This window comes from Electrona antarctica (genome assembly GCF_951216825.1).
Source record: "Electrona antarctica genome assembly, chromosome: 13".
Lineage (NCBI taxonomy): Eukaryota > Metazoa > Chordata > Actinopteri > Myctophiformes > Myctophidae > Electrona > Electrona antarctica.
This window is the reverse complement of record NC_136794.1, coordinates 44501652-44524343: the sequence shown is the minus strand read 5'-3', so window position 1 is coordinate 44524343 and position 22692 is coordinate 44501652. Positions and strand designations below refer to the sequence as shown.

The following is a 22692-nucleotide window of genomic DNA, read 5'->3' as shown; positions in this document are numbered from 1 at the left end:
CAACCTATCCACCCTGTAGCCAGTGTGTCACCAAAAGCACAACCTATCCATCCCATAGCCAGTGTGTCATCAAAACCACGGAAATGGCACCCAATCAGTAAAAGATGGAAGCAACAGTTAGAGAAGCTTGCAGACATAGATGAAAGTAAAGTGATCAAAGTTGGGAGTCTTGTGTTTGTGAAAGATAATGAATTCCGCATTGCAAAGGGAAGTGATGGAACCGAGGTCTTCTTGGGGTTAAGACATGACGGCACTGAAGTTGCAGTTAAGAGAATGCCCATATACAACTGTGATGTGCTGAAGAATGAGGAAGGATTTTTACGTCTTCCAGAGCTTGATGATCCTTCGATTGTACGATATGTCGACTTTGCAGAGGATGAGCACTATGGATACCTTGGTCTTCAGTTATGTGAATACACACTGGAAGAATACATTAAATGTAACTTCACTGAAGACAGCCTTGGTGAAATGAAGGGTCTTGCAAAGCAGGTTCTCAATAGCTTAAATGTTCTTCATTGTCAGTATCCTCAAATTCTCCACCGGGATATCAAGCCCCAGAATGTCTTGATTGGTAAGATACAGAATAGATTAAGAGCATATCCTACAGTTTCAGAGAATGAAACAACATACAATTCATGTAATTTCCATCAATAGTAAACACTGTTTATTGTATTGATCTACCCAATTTGCTTTATAGATGTTAAAAATAAAGCAAGATTAGCAGATTTTGGAATAAGCCGACGATTGCAGGAAGGACGAACAACCCTCCACACAAGCAATGCAGGAACGAGATGCTGGAAGGCAAAGGAGACGATACCTGCTCACAGTGATATTGCTAAAAGAAGTGCTGATATCCAGGTTAATAAAAAGGAAAATCTGACTGAGAACAATTAAATAAATGAGAACAATATAAAAATGATGCAATTCATTTCCATGCTCCTTTTGTCAGGTGGCTGGGATGTTGATGTATTACATCCTATCTGGAGGACACCATCCCTTCGGTGATGACTTTAGATGTGAAACCAACATCTACGATGGAATCTACAACCTGGATCACGTTCAGGATGTGGTTGCCAAGGATCTCATCGAGAGGATGATCCATGAAGACCCAAAGAAAAGACCTAAAGTGGAGGAATGCTTGGCTCATCCCTACTTCTGGACAAACAAAACGTACTAGAAATATGTACATATGTTCCATTACACATACAGTAGTAGTAGTAGTAGTAGTAGTAGTAGTAGTAGTAGTAGTAGTAGTAGTAGTAGTAGTAGTAGTAGCTTTAATCAATACTTCATATCATGGCATAATCACAACCACAGCTCATTTTATTCTCTTAAGCTCTGGTTTCAACAGTGCAAATTAAATAAATAGCACATCTACAAGCTCACAACGGGTCACAACACGTTTGGAGCTTGTAGATCAGCTAATTTGGCTATTGATTCTTTTTTCTGCCAATAATATCATGCCCCAAACATGGTTTTAAAGTAAACCTTTTGATCCAACAGTAAGTTTTCTACCAACATGATGTTTTCTTTTTTGCACAATATGTCTTTGTTTTGTAAATTCTTCCAGGAGAATTGATTTCCTGCAAAAGATTGCGAATGAGAAGGAAATCGACAAGCACTATGAAAACCCTGAGCGCCACAACGTCATGGCTGTGTGGAACCAGTGTGCTGAGGAGGGACTGTTCAGCACATGGAAACACACCATGAAACACAAGGTGACTAAATCATGTTCATAATATACTTACACATATGTCCATTACACTAAATCTGTATCAAATACACATATATGTCCATTACACTAAATCTGTATAAAATACACATATATGTCCATTACACTAAATCTGTATGAAATACACATATATGTCCATTACACTAAATCTGTATAAAATACACATATATGTCCATTACACTAAATCATGTGTATAATATACACATATATGTCCATTACAATTTAGGCATTTATCAGACGCTCTTAATCCAGAGCGACATACATTAAGCAAGAACAAAAAACATGGTAATACATCATATACATAAAAATAGTCATCATGAATCATATGTAAGCTAAGAACCTAACAGTGGAATATCTATATAATTAAACTATGCATATATATACTATATAGTGCTATGTCTATATAAAATGATATCTAAGTTAGGAGTTACGCCTGTAAGGTTGTCAAGGCTAGTGCAAGTGCTACGGTCTGAAGAGGTGTGTTTTCAGACTAAATCATGTGTATAATGTAGTCCATTAGACTAAATCATGTGTATACTGTAGTCCATTAGACTAAATCATGTGTATAATGTAGTCCATTAGACTAAATCATATGTATAATGTAGTCCATTAGACTAAATCATACATACTGTAGTCCATTAGACTAAATCATACATACTGTAGTCCATTAGACTAAATCATACATACTGTAGTCTATTAGACTAAATCATACATACTGTAGTCTATTAGACTAAATCATATGTATAATGTAGTCCATTAGACTAAATCATATGTATAATGTAGTCCATTAGACTAAATCATACATACTGTAGTCCATTAGACTAAATCATACATACTGTAGTCTATTAGACTAAATCATACATACTGTAGTCTATTAGACTAAATCATACATACTGTAGTATATTAGACTAAATCATATGTATAATGTAGTCCATTAGACTAAATCATGTGTATAATGTAGTCCATTCGACTAAATCATATGTATACTGTAGGCCATTAGACTAAATCATATGTATAATGTAGTCTATTAGACTAAATCATATGTATACTGCAGGCCATTAGACTAAATCATGTGTATAATGTAGGCCATTAGACTAAATCATGTGTATAGGGGTGTAACAATGTGGTAACTGTGTATAATATGCATATATGTCCACATATATGCCCATTAGAGACTAAATAATGTAGGGTTCAGGTGTGTCCATTAGAGACTAAATCATGTGGGGTTCAGGTGTGTCTTTGTGTCCATTAGAGACTAAATCATGTGGGGTTCAGGTGTGTCCATTAGAGACTAAATCATGTGGGGTTCAGGTGTGTCCATTAGAGCATGGCTGAGGGAAGTAGGGGTGCTGGGGTGGCTGGAGCACCCTGTAATGGAATTATTAGAATGCCAAATAGATCGATACATATAATATACATTATTGTGTATTGATCTATTCCATTAAGTCCCTTCCTTCACAAATGTGCTCAGTCTAATTCATGCAGCTGTCAATCTGACAGCTGTCATCTCCAAGTTACTGTCGACAAGGAGGTCTCATACATGTATTTGTGTAAATATCCCATTTAGAGCAGTCTTCCTGTCAATCTAACAGCTGACTTGACTCCTCCATGCTGTCAGCAAAGGTATACTTATTTGTGTGTCACCTTTATCTTTAGCGCAGATCCTTATATGAACATTTTGTATAGCATCTCTGTTATCCCATTTAGAGTAGTTTCCTGTCTGTCAGCAAACACCATGAACAACACCATGAACGGAGATGTTGTAACACCACCTGTTATTATCTGTCTTGTATTTGAATAAAACACCTGTCACTGACTGTCAATTTGGGGGTGTGTGGTTGGGAAATAAAGGGGAGGGAAAGGAACAACTTGGGGGAGGAACGGGGTGATGCTTCACTTTTGACTGTACGACGATGAGCAACCATGCTACGATTCTGCTGTACTGAGATGATAAGAACGATGAATAAAGAACGATGATGACCATATGCCGGACTCCTTGTGCTGTGTCGTGCCTTCACCTCCCTCTGCTGATTGCCAATGATGGGACCTCATAATTTCCTTAACAAATGGCGCTGCGAGCAGGGTCGATATCTTGTCTTCACCATAGATGAGTACTTGGTACAAAAAAACCCGACAATTTTAAAGATGGGGGCAAAGCAGAGCCGAAAGAGACTTCGACAAGAAATGAGCGACGCACAGCAAAGGGAGGCGATACTTCGACTCCAACTAGAGGACCAGAAAAAGCTAATGGACCAGGCAGAGTCACGGGTGACACTCCTGGAACAAGAACTTCAAACTGCGGTGTTACTACTACACGCCAACACAACCAACCACCCGGACCAAGCCAACTACGCCGAAACAACCAACTACAACGATGAAGCCAGCGCAGCCAACACCATTCCTGTCAACGATGAAGATGATAGCTACTACAACGACCAAAGAAGAGACACACAACTCCACGTGTCCCTACCAAACAACAACTATTATGCCGACCGCAACCACAACAGAGACCAGCCAGAACCAGATTTTCAAATGACCAAACACAGAGGAAAAGAAATAACCAATCAACTGAGCAGCTTCCAGCTAGACCACATCAGCGAGCCTACCCCAAGACCAAGACAACACCCACCGCCGTGGGAAGCCTGGCGTAACCAGCCTGGCAACCCAGGACCATACCACAGCCGACCAGTGAGAGGACAAGTACATACCCGAGCCAGGGTTGAGGCTGTACTCCAGGAAAGGAAGGACAGAAGAAGACGGCAACTAAACCACGCACGCCACATGGGAGAGGACTTGTGCTATTACTGCGGCCAGACAGGTCATATGAAACGTTGGTGTCCACTGAACCATGCTGCTGTATTACGCCGCACAGCAACGACGGGCCAGCAAATCAATTTTGGCTAAAGAAAACAAACTACGAAAGGGTAAATACAATTGAAAATAACTAGATCTTTAGTTTGTAATTTACCCTATGTGATTTAATCTATTTAGTCTTACATGTGCAAGTAGTGAACTACAAAAGTTTTGATAAACTACTAAAAATCTAATCTAAATTTTAATCTAACTAGACTCCAATCTAAAATTTGTAAAAGTGTAGGCAAGAACAACAATGTTAGAAAATCCTAAAATAGGATGATAAGATATTGGAATTCATTTCCACGCACATATACTGTACTAAAGGAACTCCTCATTTAACACCCCGTCCCCAAAATGGCAAGAGGGGGAGGGGTCATTGGTACAGCCTATGTGTGGGTTAGTTAAAAGGAATACATTTATAGTTTTGCAAATAAATTAATATGGATCTAAGTAATTATTCAAAAGTGAGTGTTTCAAGGTGTTAAAATCAATAGTGTGAAATCAATCATTTATGATGGTTTAACAAGGTTAAACGTCTAATATTATTTTATCTCCTGTCAATTATTCTGGTATTTACTAGAGCTTACGAAAGTTAAATAGTTCCTTTCTCTTAAATACTCCGAGCTGGTGACAGTCCCTCGTCAATATTTGAAAGTGTATGGTAAATACTCCGAGCTGGTGACAGTCCCTCGTCAATATTTATTTAACGCTAACTTAAGTAATATAATACAGAAAATGTTGAACGAATGGAGATAATATTTAGACAGAGAAAACCTCACCTTGTTCACATTAGCAACAGTTTAATTTGAATTAATTCGATATTGGAAAAAAACAAATGTCTGATTTACAGCCTTCCTTTCTCTCTCTCTTTCTCTGTCCAGCTAGCAGAATGGGGGGGGGAGGAAAGGTATTTGTGTGTTTGTGGGTGACTGAGTTAAAAGTAGCAGAGAGCCTAAACTACAGGATTTGGTCACGGTCAGTTTATTTATTTATTTATTTTCGGGTGTGGAAAACAGCCTGAGAGGGGGACTAACAGTGGCCATATTCAATTATTTTAATTGTTGAGTGTTTAAATTCTATCCTAATAGAATCCATTTTAATTCTTTCCATTTGAACGTAAATCCTACCTTAATTGTAAGTTTAATCATTTCAGTTAATTTTGTTCTTAACTAAACTATTATAGGTACGTGTAGTGTGGAATTATACTTTACCAACAAATAGTATTAGGAACGGAGCAAGAAATAACTACCTTTTCTAAAATTAGCAGATCTACAAGATCTTTCTAGATGTGCGTATCTTCCTAAATTTAACTAGATGTGTTTAATATCTTCTAATTTAACTATAGATGTGTTTTTCCTTGATTCTAGATGTGTCCAGTAATTTTTAAATTTCTTAGAAGTGTAATTTGTAAAAGTTCTTAGACGTGAAGAAAAATAATGAATAAATAGCGAAGCCTTCTTTATCTGACCACTGTCATCAAACATGAATCTAGCCATACAGTTTTAATCATCAATATTTGTCATTCTAAAAATCGCCTGGGCCATGGAAATTGATATGATCACATTTCCAAATGGAAAGCGATGGAATTGTAATGGAATTATTAGAATGCCAAATAGATCGATACATATAATATACATTATTGTGTATTGATCTATTCCATTAAGTCCCTTCCTTCACAAATGTGCTCAGTCTAATTCATGCAGCTGTCAATCTGACAGCTGTCATCTCCAAGTTACTGTCGACAAGGAGGTCTCATACATGTATTTGTGTAAATATCCCATTTAGAGCAGTCTTCCTGTCAATCTAACAGCTGACTTGACTCCTCCATGCTGTCAGCAAAGGTATACTTATTTGTGTGTCACCTTTATCTTTAGCGCAGATCCTTATATGAACATTTTGTATAGCATCTCTGTTATCCCATTTAGAGTAGTTTCCTGTCTGTCAGCAAACACCATGAACAACACCATGAACGGAGATGTTGTAACACCACCTGTTATTATCTGTCCATGTCCTGTTGTATTTGAATAAAACACCTGTCACTGACTGTCAATTTGGGGGTGTGTGGTTGGGAAATAAAGGGGAGGGAAAGGAACAACTTGGGGGAGGAACGGGGTGATGCTTCACTTTTGACTGTACGACGATGAGCAACCATGCTACGATTCTGCTGTACTGAGATGATAAGAACGATGAATAAAGAACGATGATGACCATATGCCGGACTCCTTGTGCTGTGTCGTGCCTTCACCTCCCTCTGCTGATTGCCAATGATGGGACCTCATAATTTCCTTAACAACCCCCTCCCCCCAGGCACAGCCCCCCCTCGGACGGGAGGGGGAAAATAATAATAATTTTAATTAAAACATATTTCTGTTACTAGGCTTAATAAATATGCTGTATCACAGTATCAGCACCTTATCCTGGTTAATTGCCTGTGTCAGTTTGCTCATGCGTGTGGAGAGGGAAAGTAAAAGCCACTTTTCTGCGTGAAATTGCGCGAAAATGCGCGTGCATGAGGCCCGTGCACGCGCATTTTGCGGCGCGCGCTAGCGCGCGCGCACCCCCTACTGAACCCCCTACTGAACGCTACTGTAAACATCTTCCCGCGGCCCTGCATTAGAGACTAAATCATGTAGGGTTCAGGTGTGTATGTGTGTGTATATTAGACAACAGGTCTGTTTCATGTTGAAGTTGTGTGTTTTTCCAGTTGCCACAGGAGGTGTTTGAGGAGATGGACAACAGGAGGAAGAGGTTTCCCTACCATGATGATGTGTTTGGACTGCTGCGCTTCATACGCAATCTCCATCAGCACCAGTACGTTGAATTTGATCACAACAAAACACAAAGTGGTGCAGCTAAAAATAATTTTACTAGAAGGCTTTCTTACCTTTATTTGTAGCTGTTACGTCCCCACCAAAGAGGTCCAGGTGTTATTTTGTGCAAAAGTGCATTATTGGCTATTTCCCCTACCATAAGTCCTCAATGGGGGTTGGGTTTTTGTGCTAATTAGCTTATTTCCATCGAAATAAGTAGTAAAGTGCGCCGCTTGGGATACTATTTACATTATGAAGAGAGGATATATAAAATAAAAATATTAGGACAACACCCCATTCAATTCAATGCAATTCAATGCAATTCATTTAGGGATTATGGTAGGGCAAATCACCAATAATACGCTTTTGCACAAAATAACACTTGGACCTCTTTGGTGTGGACGTAACAACTACAAATAAAGGGAGCAGACGCTAGTCCGACATGCGGACGCATGTCTGAATTACATGCTGTCCCCCTTCATGTCATGTCTATGAATTGATGATTGCACATAGGGCCTAAATGGAAACAAGACTGCAAGGACTTCTTATTGGTGCTGTGCCTTTTGAACTGAGTGTATATATGGCTGTACTCTGTCTCTGTTCAGTGGTCACTGCTGTGTGTGTTTACAGTGCTGGGGCTGCTGCTGACATTGACCTGATGGAGATGTTTCCTGCTCTCATCGTAAGTGTCTACAAGTTCACTCTGAACCAAGGCTGGAACACACGGATCACCCTGGAAGATTTCTATCCAGCAAAGTCCACAAATCACAGCCTGGACGACACCCTGGGCAAACTCTCCCTGTCGTAACTTGCATTGCCCATAAGGTAGATCGCGATCTACCAGACCAGTAGATCACAAAGGCTGTGTAGGTAGAACACATGACATTCCTCGAAATATATATATAACAAAAATCACAAAACTCCTCATCCCACTAAACCAAAATCGGAATATGGTGGACGTGGTGTGTGTGTCTGCTAGGATGGAGCTTACCAGCACTCCACTTGCCTCCACACTTCCACACAGACTATTCATAAGTACTCTGCCTTGGGTCTATAGGCTCATATCCAGCCCTCAATGTCTTCACATTATTGTACAGTTAATAAAATGCATTATTCAGTGTAACGCAAGCTCCGTTGTTCAGGTATATTTTTTTACATATTTTTAGCAATGGGATAATATTTGTTTTGGTGGGTAGATCTTGAAGAGCTGGACTGGTCATTTTAAAAGTAGATATCAAGTTAAAAAAATGTGTGTGGCCACTGGCCACCCCTGGACCCGTTACATAGATAGTTTTATGACATGATTGATTGAAAGCTGCTAAATTCATATGATTGTTTACAGATGAAGAGATTGATTTAATTCAATACGGTCTATTGATTTAATATGTACAACATTGATTGACATTGAATTGAGACTTTATTTTTGTATTACCAACCAAAGGGTTATAACTGGTTATATTGACCAATAGCATACGAGAGAAAACGCATGGAAGCCAAATGATGCCAAAACATAATTTCTGTACAATTTTGTGCCTTTAATGAAATGTGTTGTTTTTATATGGCTAATCTTAGAAGCACATTTACTGTATATGTACAGCATTGAATTAAATAAAGAATGATATAAAATATAACTAACGTTGTGTACAGATATCTCTCTGTCTTCACTGTCTGTCATGCAGAGCAGAATGATATGAAATATAACTAACGTTGTGTACATATATCTCTCTGTAATACAGATCAGAGGTTCACAGGTTGAGACCCTAAAGTGTTTGTCCCGGGACCCGTATAGTGAAAATAGCAGATCTACAAGAGTGCAACGCGTTTCTTCGCGCAGCGTTGCACGCTTGTAGATCAGCTATTTTCACTACTTCTTAATTATTATTATTATTATTTTATTTATGGAATTTATTAGACGTGTTTGTTAGTTTGTTTTAAAATGTAGGCTATATTGCTTTTTTGTTTTTTAACTTTTTTTTAATTTAAAAACATATTTTTAATTTAAATGTAGGGAAATAAAATGGGATTCTTTTACTCTAGTTGTGTGACCCATAGAAATGTGTCTGTGACCCACAAATGGGTCCCGACCCACAGTTTGGGAAACACTGTGTGTCATTATGCTCTACATTAAATATGAACGCTGTCTGATGGAAACCTGCTATAGGCTACAGTACGTCCAACACATTTACTCTGATGGAAACCTGCTATAGGCTACAGTACGTCCAACATTTACTCTGATGGAAACCTGCTATAGGCTACAGTACGTCCAACATATTTACTCTGATGGAAACCTGCTATAGGCTACAGTACGTCCAACACATTTACTCTGATGGAAACCTGCTATAGGCTACAGTACGTCCAACATATTTACTCTGATGGAAACCTGCTATAGGCTACAGTACGTCCAACACATTTACTCTGATGGAAACCTGCTATAGGCTACAGTACGTCCAACATATTTACTCTGATGGAAACCTGCTATAGGCTACAGTACGTCCAACATATTTACTCTGATGGAAACCTGCTATAGGCTACAGTACGTCCAACATATTTACTCTGATGGAAACCTGCTATAGGCTACAGTACGTCCAACATATTTACTCTGATGGAAACCTGCTATAGGCTACAGTACGTCCAACATATTTACTCTGATGGAAACCTGCTATAGGCTACAGTACGTCCAACACATTTACTCTGATGGAAACCTGCTATAGGCTACAGTACGTCCAACATATTTACTCTGATGGAAACCTGCTATAGGCTACAGTACGTCCAACATATTTACTCTGATGGAAACCTGCTATAGGCTACAGTACGTCCAACACATTTACTCTGATGGAAACCTGCTATAGGCTACAGTACGTCCAACATATTTACTCTGATGGAAACCTGCTATAGGCTACAGTACGTCCAACACATTTACTCTGATGGAAACCTGCTATAGGCTACAGTACGTCCAACACATTTACTCTGATGGAAACCTGCTATAGGCTACAGTATGTCCAACACATTTACTCTGATGGAAACCTGCTATAGGCTACAGTATGTCCAACACATTTACTCTGATGGAAACCTGCTATAGGCCTGCAGTACGTCCAACACATTTACTCTGATGGAAACCTGCTATAGGCTACAGTACGTCCAACACATTTACTCTGATGGAAACCTGCTATAGGCTACAGTACGTCCAACACATTTACTCTGATGGAAACCTGCTATAGGCTACAGTACGTCCAACACATTTACTCTGATGGAAACCTGCTATAGGCCTGCAGTACGTCCAACACATTTACTCTGATGGAAACCTGCTATAGGCCTGCAGTACGTCCAACACATTTACTCTGATGGAAACCTGCTATAGGCTACAGTACGTCCAACACATTTACTCTGATGGAAACCTGCTATAGGCTACAGTACGTCCAACACATTTACTGATGGAAACCTGCTATAGGCTACAGTACGTCCAACACATTTACTCTGATGGAAACCTGCTATAGGCCTACAGTACGTCCAACATTTACTTTTTTATCATTATTAAAAAATAAAATAAAAAAATATAAAATAATAATAGGAGCATGTCTTGAGTGTACAGGGTTTGATGAGGTCAGATCAACATAATATCATAACAGGTCAGCTCCATACATGGAGATCTAAGGGTGGCAGCGGGGACATTCTCTTGACTGTACAGGGTTTGATGTGGACCCAGGTATAGGGCCGGGCCTTCATTTCCGGGCCTGTTGAGTACTCTAGCTTTTTATTTATTTGTTTTATCTCACAGTATGTAGAATGGGTACAAGCTTTCAAACGAAAACCAGTCAATACAAGAACTGCTACGACTTGTTTACAACAGGGTCCTTCATTTTCAATTCATCAGAAAGATACCTAAGTACAGTAGTTGAGTAAATGTACTTAGTTACCTTCCACCAGTGATTATGAGTAAATGTATAAAGTCATAATAAAACATTGCAGATGATCTATTTCCTCAGTGTGGCCTGTAGCGCCATCTGCTGGCTCACACAAGAATTGGAACCCAGTAATAGAAAAGAGAAATCACTGATTTTGTTCCAGTGGATGTTTTGTCTGCTATTAATAGTAAATAACATTAGATCATCTGAGCTTTATGCATTTTTACTGAATAGAAAGTCACTTCAATCAGTCAGTATTATGTTGTTGCATGGTTATTATGGAAACTATTTCATGTTTTAAGAACAATGTCCAATTCAATTACAATTTAACCATATAGCAGACACTTGGAAGTAATAAATCAGAATAAGTGAACATGAACTGTAGTCAATAAACAAGGTAAATATAGTAACGTACTAGTGGTAAATAGAATGCAGAGAACAATATAGTGCCTCAAATAAACTATAGGATAGCAGCTAAACAAGGAACCTAGTGTTTATCTAACGACCTGATATCTAAGTACCTTTCTGTACATTTGTGGTCGAGAAACAATTAGATTATTGAGTAATCTGCATAGTAAAGTAGCATCTGTTATTCTGTTGAAGGAAACAATGATGCCAAAGCAGCAGGGATACAAGGAGAGTTCAGTTATTTAGTAGAATTATTAAAACATATACTATTAGAATATCTGAGCCGTCTGCTTTAAAACAAAGTATACAGTGAAACCACAGCATTGTTGTTGAGCTTTGGGTGGGTTTCTCCACTGGTGTTTAGATGTTGTGCAGACAAGAACAGAGGAGGACGCAGCAGGACACAGAGACATGACATAATGGAGGTCCAGTTTGTTGAGCAGTTTAAATGAATGAAGGAACATACGAGTATCAGTTCTCTATCCTCCTGTCTGTCTGTCTGTCTGTCTGTCTGTCTGTCTGTCTGTCTGTCTGTCTGTCTGTCTGTCTGTCTGTCTGTCTCCAACCTGATTGGTCCTGTTGGTCCATCCATCTGATCAGTGCACCTGTGTGTGACCCTCTGATTACACACCCAGTGTCAATATGAAGCCACCAAGTGTTCAAAAACAATTAAATGAGAAAAATAGGTTGTGAGCAATGGTTCTCATTGGAGTGCTAAACCCAAATACAGTATACCAAACGGCAAACGTAGCACATCCAAACATTTAAATAAATGACGGACCGCATGCACGCACGTACAGTACACGCATCGACGCACACACGCACGCACGCACGCACGCACGCACGCACGCACGCACGCACGCACGCACGCACGCACGCACGCACGCACGCACACACGCACGCACACGCGCGACAGAGGAAACCATGCAAGGCACCAACCCTGCACATCGGGTTAAATTAGGGGTTGAGAGTCTTGCTCAAGGACACTTCCATCGGGGGAGCCCACAGGGATCAAACCTGGGGTCCTCAGGGTTCAAATCTGGCTGCTCTACCGGCCACTCACACCAGGCACAAATATTCCTTTGTCCCGTCTCTATTTGCACACTGAATGCTGCTGAACCTTATGATGAGCACTGTATTGGTCTTGTGCGTATGCACATGCATGTTCTATGGCCAACGTGCACTTATTGCATAGCACTTTAACGCTTGCACTTTAATGGTTAATGTGCACTTTAGGTATCTGCTATGTGTACTGTTTGTTATATTTGTTGTTTCATTGTTTAATGTACTGTCTATGCTGCAACCCAATTTGCCCTTCGGGGACACTAAATAAACTTGAACCTTGAACCTCTACGCTGAGCCACTGCCGTCCAGGTGCTGGACAACAATGCAAAGAACAACAGTTAAAATATCCACATTCTGGATTGTAGCTCTCTAACAAAGAACAATGAAAAGTTAAAATATCCACACTCTGGATATTGTAGCTCTATAACAAAGAACAATGAAAAGTTAAAATATCCACACTCTGGATATTGTAGCTCTCTAACAAAGAACAATGAAAAGTTAAAATAACCACACTCTGGATATTGTAGCTCTATCAAATGAATTCACAAGGCAACGTTTCCAGCGTTTAGATCTTCATCAGACATCATTATTTTGTGGAACTGAAGACTATAAATCCGTAGCAGGATGTTGTGTTTTCTTTTAGCTTGTCTGGAGAGTGAGAGAAGAGAAGCAGAGAGACTGTTCAGTTCCAGCATGCTGTGTGGTGTGTGTGTAATGCTCTATGTTCACATCTGGATGGTGTCACGTGTCAGGGCACATGACAGCCTCTGATTGGCCGCTTTCAACCCACGCCACACACACACACACACACACACACACACACACACACACACACACACACACACACACACACACACACACACACACACACACACACACACACACACACACACACACACACACACACTTTTCATACTTTCTATTTCATGGGAATTCAAGCTTAGTTTACTGGATAGTGAAAGTTAGAAGAGAAGAGATAGAGAGAGAGAGAGAGAGAGAGAGAGAGAGAGAGAAGGAAGAGGAAGTGGGAAGTCCTACTACTGTAAGTAACATTGTTTTCATGAAGTTGTGAGTCAACAGACAGATCTGGTTCATGTGGATTTGAAAGAGTCGTGTTGTCAAGATTATACCCAGAAACTGTAAGTTAAATGTACCACCTTATTCTTAAAGCTGTTGGTTTGACTTGTATTTGTTTATTATGAACATATTTTTGCAAAAATGTTCATGTCTCAGATACTGTATGGTATGAGCTGATTTGTGAAATCATGTTTCCACTCGTCCTTACTTAACCCCTTCCTTCCTACCATCAGAACAAGAAAAATATTTTTGTACTGTATATCTCAAATGGTTTGAGTGACTATGACAGGTCTGATACATATTTTTGAGTGGTGCAACCACTCCAAGGAACAGCAATGTCCGTGTGTTGGTTCACCTACAGTATGTGACTATGTGACTATGAGTACCAGTAGGGGCAAAAGTGGCGCTGTTGTGCCAGAAACAGAGAGAGAGAGAGATAGTGCTGCACTGTTGCCTGCTAATGACAGAGAGAGAGGTGGGGGGGGGGGTCAGGGGGAGAGGGGAGTTGCACCACTCAGTTCACACGGGTGTGATTTTAATTCAAGTACAACTTCAAAAGACCAGTAAGACGCCTGGGGGCGAGAAGCAACCTTGCCCTAAAGGGTGAGGTCGCGTGTACTGGCCATATATGGAGCGTGTCTTGAGTGTACAGGGTTTGATGAGGTCAGATCAACATATGGAATGTCAGAACAGGTCAGCTCCATATATGGAGATCTAAGGGTGGCAGCGGTGGCAGTGTCTTGAATGTACAGGGTTTGATGAGGGCCCAGGTATAGGGCCTGTTGCCATATACCTGCGGCTGCACAAATAACTTTGGGGCAGGCCCGTCTGAGTTTAAAAGGACAGGTATCAGTGAATGGACAGGTATCATTGTGAGTGACGTGACAAAATTAGTGACAAAAATGTATGGGGATTGTGAGTGACGTGACAAAAAGCACAAGGTTTCATAGTTAACTGCGACCTTCGGCCCTAAACCTTAACAATTACATACAGGGTGGAAAGGTTTTTACTACAATGAATAAATACTTACTAAGAAAGTAATAAGTCATGTATTGGAAATTGTATTCAAGCAAAAGTACAGATGTATTGTCATCAAAATGTACTTGCAGAATGTCTCATTTCAAAAGGTTTTTTTTGTCAAACATCTTTCAAACGTTCTACAAGCTCACAATGTGAACTCTATAAGTAACTCAGTAAATACATTTGGCTCTGATGTAGTGGAGTAGAAGTATAAAGTATTGAAACAAGTGCCTCAAAATGGTATTCAGTACTTGAGTAAATGTACTTACTTTCTTTCAACCAATGATTACACAGCAACCTTACATTTCTAAAACGGAACCTTTCTTCAGTTAAATACATAATACATGTTTGAATAAATGTATTGAACACTTTTTTCTTCGTCCACCCACAGCTATTCTGAAGCAAAGAAATGGATCCGGTAGCACAGAGCATGAATAATGAGCTCCGAGAGGTTCCACCAGGGACCGCATCTGTCCCAACAGAAACACATCCCATAATACAGCTCATTATGAGTGGCGACCTCAAGAAGTTCAAGAAATCAATCCGAGGCAAAGACATCAATGGCCTTTACCCATGCAAAGAGCTCAACAGTCATATATGTCCTTTAAGTGCTGCTGTGGCATTTCACAAGGAGGACATTTTTGCATTCGTTCTGAAAGAGCGTGCAAACCCAGATATGTTCTCCACGAAGCACTGGACCCCTCTGCATTATGCCTCTTATTACAAAACACCACTTGATTTTGTGCACAAACTGATTAAAGCAGGAGCACAACCAAATGTCAGAACAAATGTTCCCCGCTCTATGACACCAGTTCAGGTTGCTGCAATCAGTAAGAGAGGTGATATTGTGAAAGTCCTAGTCAAAGCTGGAGGGATCATAGGACCAATCTTTGATGAACATCCTGCTCATGTTATTTTAAATTTACAAATATCTGACATGATGCATGAGCTTTCATTGAGCGACGGTGACTATTATTCTAAAATAAAACATGGTATAGACATGTATATTGCTGTAAAACAGAAAACACCAACAGAAGTTTTCAGCACGTTTGATCGTTACATGCTGGAGGAGAATCCTCAGAACCATCTGACCATGATTGACATGATACTCTTTTCTGTTACCGGACCAGAAGAAGAAGAGTATCGTCAGAGAAGTCTTAAGTGGTTGATGGACAATGACAAGGTGAACTTCTACATTGAAAATGCAGACAAGCTTCTTTCAAAAAATGTCGATGTATGCATACTGGGTTCAGTTGTTAAACGTGTATCTATAGTTTTCAGCGCAATGAAAGAGATACCCAGTGAGGTATCACTGTCTATGATCCCCAAGCTGCTGAAACTCCTTTCCACAAGCACTCAATTTCCTGAAATACAGCATAGAGTTCTGATGACACTATATTTGATCGCACAAAAAACTAAAGTTAAAGATGACTGGAATCAGAACCTCATGGTTACATTTGTCACAACGATTGTTCCTTTTGTGAAGAAAGAGCACCCCCTTGACGTGAGAATGGATACATATGGCATACTGGCAAACCTGCTTCCATGTGAACATGCCACTGACATCTTTGCATCAGTGGGAATAGATCATGTGCCTGAGGATATAATTGCATATTATGCAGAATTGTGCATGGATGACAGAGTGGAAAAACTGAACAAGTGCCTAAAAAAGGCAAGCTCAGAGCGTGATGTTTCCACAACTGCCAACACAGAGCTGTCAGGAACCAAAAAGAAGAAGAGAAGGATAAAAAAAATAAAGCAAGAGGACCTGAAAGATGAAGTTCATGTTGATGCAGATGAGCCAACAACGGTTCCTGTTGTGCAACCAATCCACCCCGTAGCCAGTGTGTCACCACAACCACAACCTATCCACCCCGTAGCCAGTGTGTCACCAACACCACAACCTATCCACCCCGTAGCCAGTGTGTCACCAACACCACAACCTATCCACCCCGTAGCCAGTGTGTCACCAACACCACAACCTATCCACCCCGTAGCCAGTGTGTCACCAACACCACAACCTATCCACCCCGTAGCCAGTGTGTCACCAAAACCACAACCTTTCCACCCCATAGCCAGTGTGTCACCAAAACCACAACCTATCCACCCCGTAGCCAGCGTGTCACCAACACCACAACCAATCCACCCCGTAGCCAGTGTGTCACCAAAACCACAACCTATCCACCCCGTAGCCAGTGTGTCACCACAACCACAACCTATCCACCCCGTAGCCAGTGTGTCACCAACACCACAACCTATCCACCCCGTAGCCAGTGTGTCACCAACACCACAACCTATCCACCCCGTAGCCAGTGTGTCACCACAACCACAACCTATCCACCCCGTAGCCAGTGTGTCACCACAACCACAACCTATCCACCCCGTAGCCAGTGTGTCACCACAACCACAACCTATCCACCCCGTAGCCAGTGTGTCACCACAACCACAACCTATCCACCCCGTAGCCAGTGTGTCACCAACACCACAACCTATCCACCCCGTAGCCAGTGTGTCACCAACACCACAACCAATCCACCCCGTAGCCAGTGGGTCACCAAAACCACAACCTATCCACCCCGTAGCAAGTGTGTCACTAACACCACAACCAATTCACCCCGCAGCCAGTGTGTCACCAAAACCACAACCTATCCACCCCGAAGCCAGTGTGTCACCAAAACCACAACCTATCCACCCCGAAGCCAGTGTGTCACCAACACCACAACCTATCCACCCCGTAGCCAGTGTGTCACCAAAAGCACAACCTATCAATCCCATAGCCAGTGTGTCATCAAAACCACGGAAATGGCACCCAATCAGTCAAAGATGGAAGCAACAGTTAGAGAAGCTTGCAGACATAGATGAAAGTAAAGTGATCAAAGTTGGGAGTCTTGTGTTTGTGAAAGATAATGAATTCCGCATTGCAAAGGGAAGTGATGGAACCGAGGTCTTCTTGGGGTTAAGACATGACGGCACTGAAGTTGCAGTTAAGAGAATGCCCATATCCAACTGTGATGTGCTGAAGAATGAGGAAGGATTTTTACGTCTTCCAGAGCTTGATGATCCTTCGATTGTACGATATGTCGACTTTGCAGAGGATGAGCACTTTGGATACCTTGGTCTTCAGTTATGTGAATACACACTGGAAGAATACATTAAATGTAACTTCACTGAAGACAGCCTTGGTGAAATGAAGGGTCTTGCAAAGCAGGTTCTCAATAGCTTAAATGTTCTTCATTGTCAGTATCCTCAAATTCTCCACCGGGATATCAAGCCCCAGAATGTCTTGATTGGTAAGATACAGAATAGATTAAGAGCATATCCTACAGTTTCAGAGAATGAAACAACATACAATTCATGTAATTTCCATCAATAGTAAACACTGTTTATTGTATTGATCTACCCAATTTGCTTTATAGATGTTAAAAATAAAGCAAGATTAGCAGATTTTGGAATAAGCCGACGATTGCAGGAAGGACGAACAACCCTCCACACAATCAATGCAGGAACGAGATGCTGGAAGGCAAAGGAGACGATACCTGCTCACAGTGATATTGCTAAAAGAAGTGCTGATATCCAGGTTAATAAAAAGGAAAATCTGACTGAGAACAATTAAATACATGAGAACAATATAAAAATGATACAATTAATTTCCATGCTCCTTTTGTCAGGTGGCTGGGATGTTGATGTATTACATCCTTTCTGGAGGACACCATCCCTTCGGTGATGACTTTAGATGTGAAACCAACATCTACGATGGAATCTACAACCTGGATCACGTTCAGGATGTGGTTGCCAAGGATCTCATCGAGAGGATGATCCATGAAGACCCAAAGAAAAGACCTAAAGTGGAGGAATGCTTGGCTCATCCATACTTCTGGACAAACAAAACGTACTAGAAATAAGTACATATGTTCCATACAGTAGTAGTAGTAGTAGTAGTAGTAGTAGTAGTAGTAGCTTTAATCAATACTTCATATCATGGCATAATCACAACCACAGCTCATTTTATTCTCTCAAGCTCTGGTTTCAACAGTGCAAATTAAATAAATAGCACATCTACCAGCTCACAACGGGTCACAACACGTTTGGAGCTTGTAGATCAGGCTAATTTGGCTATTGATTATTTTTTTCTGACAATAATATCATGCCCCAAACATGGTTTTAAAGTAAACCTTTTGATCCAACAGTAAGTTTTCTACCAACATGTTTTCTTTTTTGCACAATATGTCTTTGTTTTGTAAATTCTTCCAGGATAATTGATTTCCTGCAAAAGGTTGCGAATGAGAAGGAAATCGACAAGCACTATGAAAACCCTGAGCGCCACAACGTCATGGCTGTGTGGAACCAGTGTGCTGAGGAGGGACTGTTCAGCACATGGAAACACACCATGGAACACAAGGTGATTAAATCATGTTCATAATATACACATATATGTCCATTACACTAAATCTGTATAAAATACACATATATGTCCATTACACTAAATCTGTATAAAATACACATATATGTCCATTACACTAAATCTGTATAAAATACATATCCATTACACTAAATCTGTATAATATACACATATATGTCCATTACACTAAATCTGTATAATATACACATATATGTCCATTACACTAAATCTGTATAATATACACATATATGGCCATTACAATTTACAATGTAGGCATTTATCAGACGCTCCTAATCCAGAGCGACATACATTAAGCAAGAACAAAAAACATGGTAATACATCATATACATAAAAATAGTCATCATGAATCATATGTAAGCTAAGAACCTAACAGTGGAATATCTATATAATTAAACTATGCATATATATATACTATATAGTGCTATGTCTATATAAAATGCTATCTAAGTTACATGAGTTGAGCCTTTGCATATATACGCCTGTAAGGTTGTCAAGGCTAGGGCAAATGCTACGGTCTGAAGAGGTGTTTTTTCAGACTAAATCATATGTATACTGTAGTCTATTAGACTAAATCATATGTATAATGTAGTCCATTAGACTAAATCATATGTATAATGTAGTCCATTAGACTAAATCATGTGTATAATGTAGTCTATTAGACTAAATCATATGTATACTGTAGTCTATTAGACTAAATCATACACTGTAGTCCATTAGACTAAATCATGTGTATAATGTAGTCTATTAGACTAAATCATATGTATACTGTAGTCTATTAGACTAAATCATACACTGTAGTCCATTAGACTAAATCATGTGTATAATGTAGTCCATTAGACTAAATCATGTGTATACTGTAGTCTATTAGACTAAATCATACACTGTAGTCCATTAGACTAAATAATGTGTATAATGTAGTCCATTAGACTAAATCATATGTATACTAGTGTAGTCTATTAGACTACTGTGTATAATATGCACATATATATTTCCACATATGTGACCAGATTTGACTGAGAGCCTGCCATCGCGCAAACTCCAGCTTTTCACCAGAGGAGAAAAACTTTTTTCTTAATCCAAAATGACTTAATAGCACAGGCAGACACTTCACATATACTAGAGCATGTCTGAAATAAGTGTCAGAGCTGAAAATGTAAATATGAAATAAATGCTAAAACATGTAGCTAGGTGTAATGTTAGAGACCACAGTAGTGAACCTTTCAAGCCTGTTTTCTCAACTCACTGTTTTCTGCAAGACATTACTCTATAAGCCATATCTCCAAAACTCAATTTGAACCTATGATTCCCTGCTTTCATATGACATGAAAAATCGAGAATTAAAAAAAGTCCAATGGCAGTCCCTCAGTCAAATTTGATCACATATATGTCCATTAGACAAAATCATGTGGGGTTCAGGTGTGTCCATTAGACTAAATCATGTGGGGTTCAGGTGTGTCCATTAGACTAAATCATGTGGGGTTCAGGTGTGTCCATTAGAGACTAAATCATGTGGGGTTCAGGTGTGTCCATTAGAGACTAAATCATGTGGGGTTCAGGTGTGTCCATTAGAGACTAAATCATGTAGGGTTCAGGTGTGTATGTGTGTGTATATTAGACAACAGGTCCGTTTCATGTTGAAGTTGTGTGTTTTTCCAGTTGCCACAGGAGGTGTTTGAGGAGATGGACAACAGGAGGAGGAGGTTTCCCTACCATGATGATGTGTTTGGACTGCTGCGCTTCATACGCAATCTCCATCAGCACCAGTACGTTGAATTTGATCACAACAAAACACAAAGTGGTGCAGCTAAAAATAATTTTACTAGAAGGCTTTCTTACCTTTATTTGTAGCTGTTACGTCCCCACCAAAGAGGTCCAGGTGTTATTTTGTGTAAAAGTGCATTATTGGCTATTTTTCCATCGAAATAAGTAGTAAAGTGCGCCGTACAAAAATGGTTCTTTAAGTCAAATTCTATGTTCCATTTGTATTACCTAAAGTGTTATCACTTCTCTGGGTGTGGAATCATTGTGGATCCAGTCGGACAGATCTGAGTGTGTTCTGTGCTCTATAAAGCAGCAGTAACAGTAGAGTAGACAGAAGTCAGTGTGTTCATCATCACATTTAGGGAGAGGAAATAACCCTCCCCCGTTCCTTTTCCTCCTGTACATACGGTAGGCCTACAGTGTTCATTCTTCCTGTGATGATATTGAATTGTGTTGATACTCTTCATGTTGTTCAGACTAGTCATTGGTCCGACAAAATGACAACCCACCTCATCTCCTAACCTAACCATATAACCGCAAGCACGGGAGCAGACACCAGTCTGACATGCGGACACATGTCGGACTAATGCCCTGTCTGAATTACATGCGGTCCCCCTTCATGTCATGTCTATGAATTGATTGCACATAGGGCCTAAATGGAAACAAGGCCACAAGGACTTCTTATTGGTGCTGTGCCTTTTGAACTGAGTGTATATATGGCTGTACTCTGTCTCTGTTCAGTGGTCACTGCTGTGTGTGTTTACAGTGCTGGGGCTGCTGCTGACATTGACCTGATGGAGATGTTTCCTGCTCTCATCGTAAGTGTCTACAAGTTCACTCTGAACCAAGGCTGGAACACACGGATCACCCTGGAAGATTTCTATCCGGCAAAGTCCACAAATCACAGCCTGGACGACACCCTGGGCAAACTCTCCCTGTCGTAACTTAATGCGTTGCCCAAAAGGTAGATTGCGATCTACCAGACCAGTAGATCACAAAGGCTGTGTAGGTAGAACACATGACATTCCTCGAAATATATATATAACAAAAATCACAAAACTCCTCATCCCACTAAACCAAAATCGGAATATGGTGGACGTGGTGTGTGTGTCTGCTAGGATGGAGCTTACCAGCACTCCACTTGCCTCCACACGTCCACACAGACTATTCATAAGTACTCTGCCTTGGGTCTATAGGCTCATATCCAGCCCTAAATGTCTTCACATTATTGTGCAGTTCATAAAATGCATTATTCAGTGTAACGCCAGCTCCGTTGTTCAGGTATATTTTTTTTTACATATTTTTACCAATGGGATAATATTTGTTTTGGTGGTTAGATCTTGAAGAGCTGGACTGGTCATTTTAAAAGTAGATATCAAGTTAAAAGAATGTGTGTGGCCACTGGCCACCCCTGGACCCGTTACATAGATAGTTTTATGACATGATTGATTGAAAGCTGCTAAATTCATATGATTGTTTACAGATGAAGAGATTGATTTAATTTAATACGGTCTATTGATTTAATATGTACAACATTGATTGACATTGAATTGAGACTTTATTTTTGTATTACCAACCAAAGGGTTATAACTGGTTATATTGACCAATAGCATACGAGAGAAAACGCATGGACGCTGTAGT

General features: G+C 40.1%; 2 protein-coding genes across 2 annotated transcripts; both read left to right on the top strand.

Annotated features, from left to right (window-relative positions):
• Window positions 1-273: 273 nt before the first annotated feature.
• On the top strand, window positions 274-8206 carry LOC306935014 (uncharacterized protein; the record flags this gene model as incomplete). The annotated part of the gene is made up of 6 exons (XM_079517835.1): window positions 274-571; window positions 698-858; window positions 950-1170; window positions 1571-1718; window positions 7293-7399; window positions 8029-8206. The coding sequence occupies 6 exons, from the start codon at window positions 274-276 to the stop codon at window positions 8204-8206; spliced, it is 1113 nt and encodes a 370-aa protein (XP_079373961.1).
• Window positions 8207-13880: 5674 nt separating this feature from the next.
• LOC306935013 (uncharacterized protein) lies at window positions 13881-21995 on the top strand (the record flags this gene model as incomplete). The annotated part of the gene is made up of 5 exons (XM_079517834.1): window positions 13881-13912; window positions 18539-18759; window positions 19122-19269; window positions 20947-21053; window positions 21818-21995. The coding sequence occupies exons 2-5, from the start codon at window positions 18548-18550 to the stop codon at window positions 21993-21995; spliced, it is 645 nt and encodes a 214-aa protein (XP_079373960.1). The 5' UTR covers window positions 13881-13912; window positions 18539-18547.
• Window positions 21996-22692: the final 697 nt, after the last annotated feature.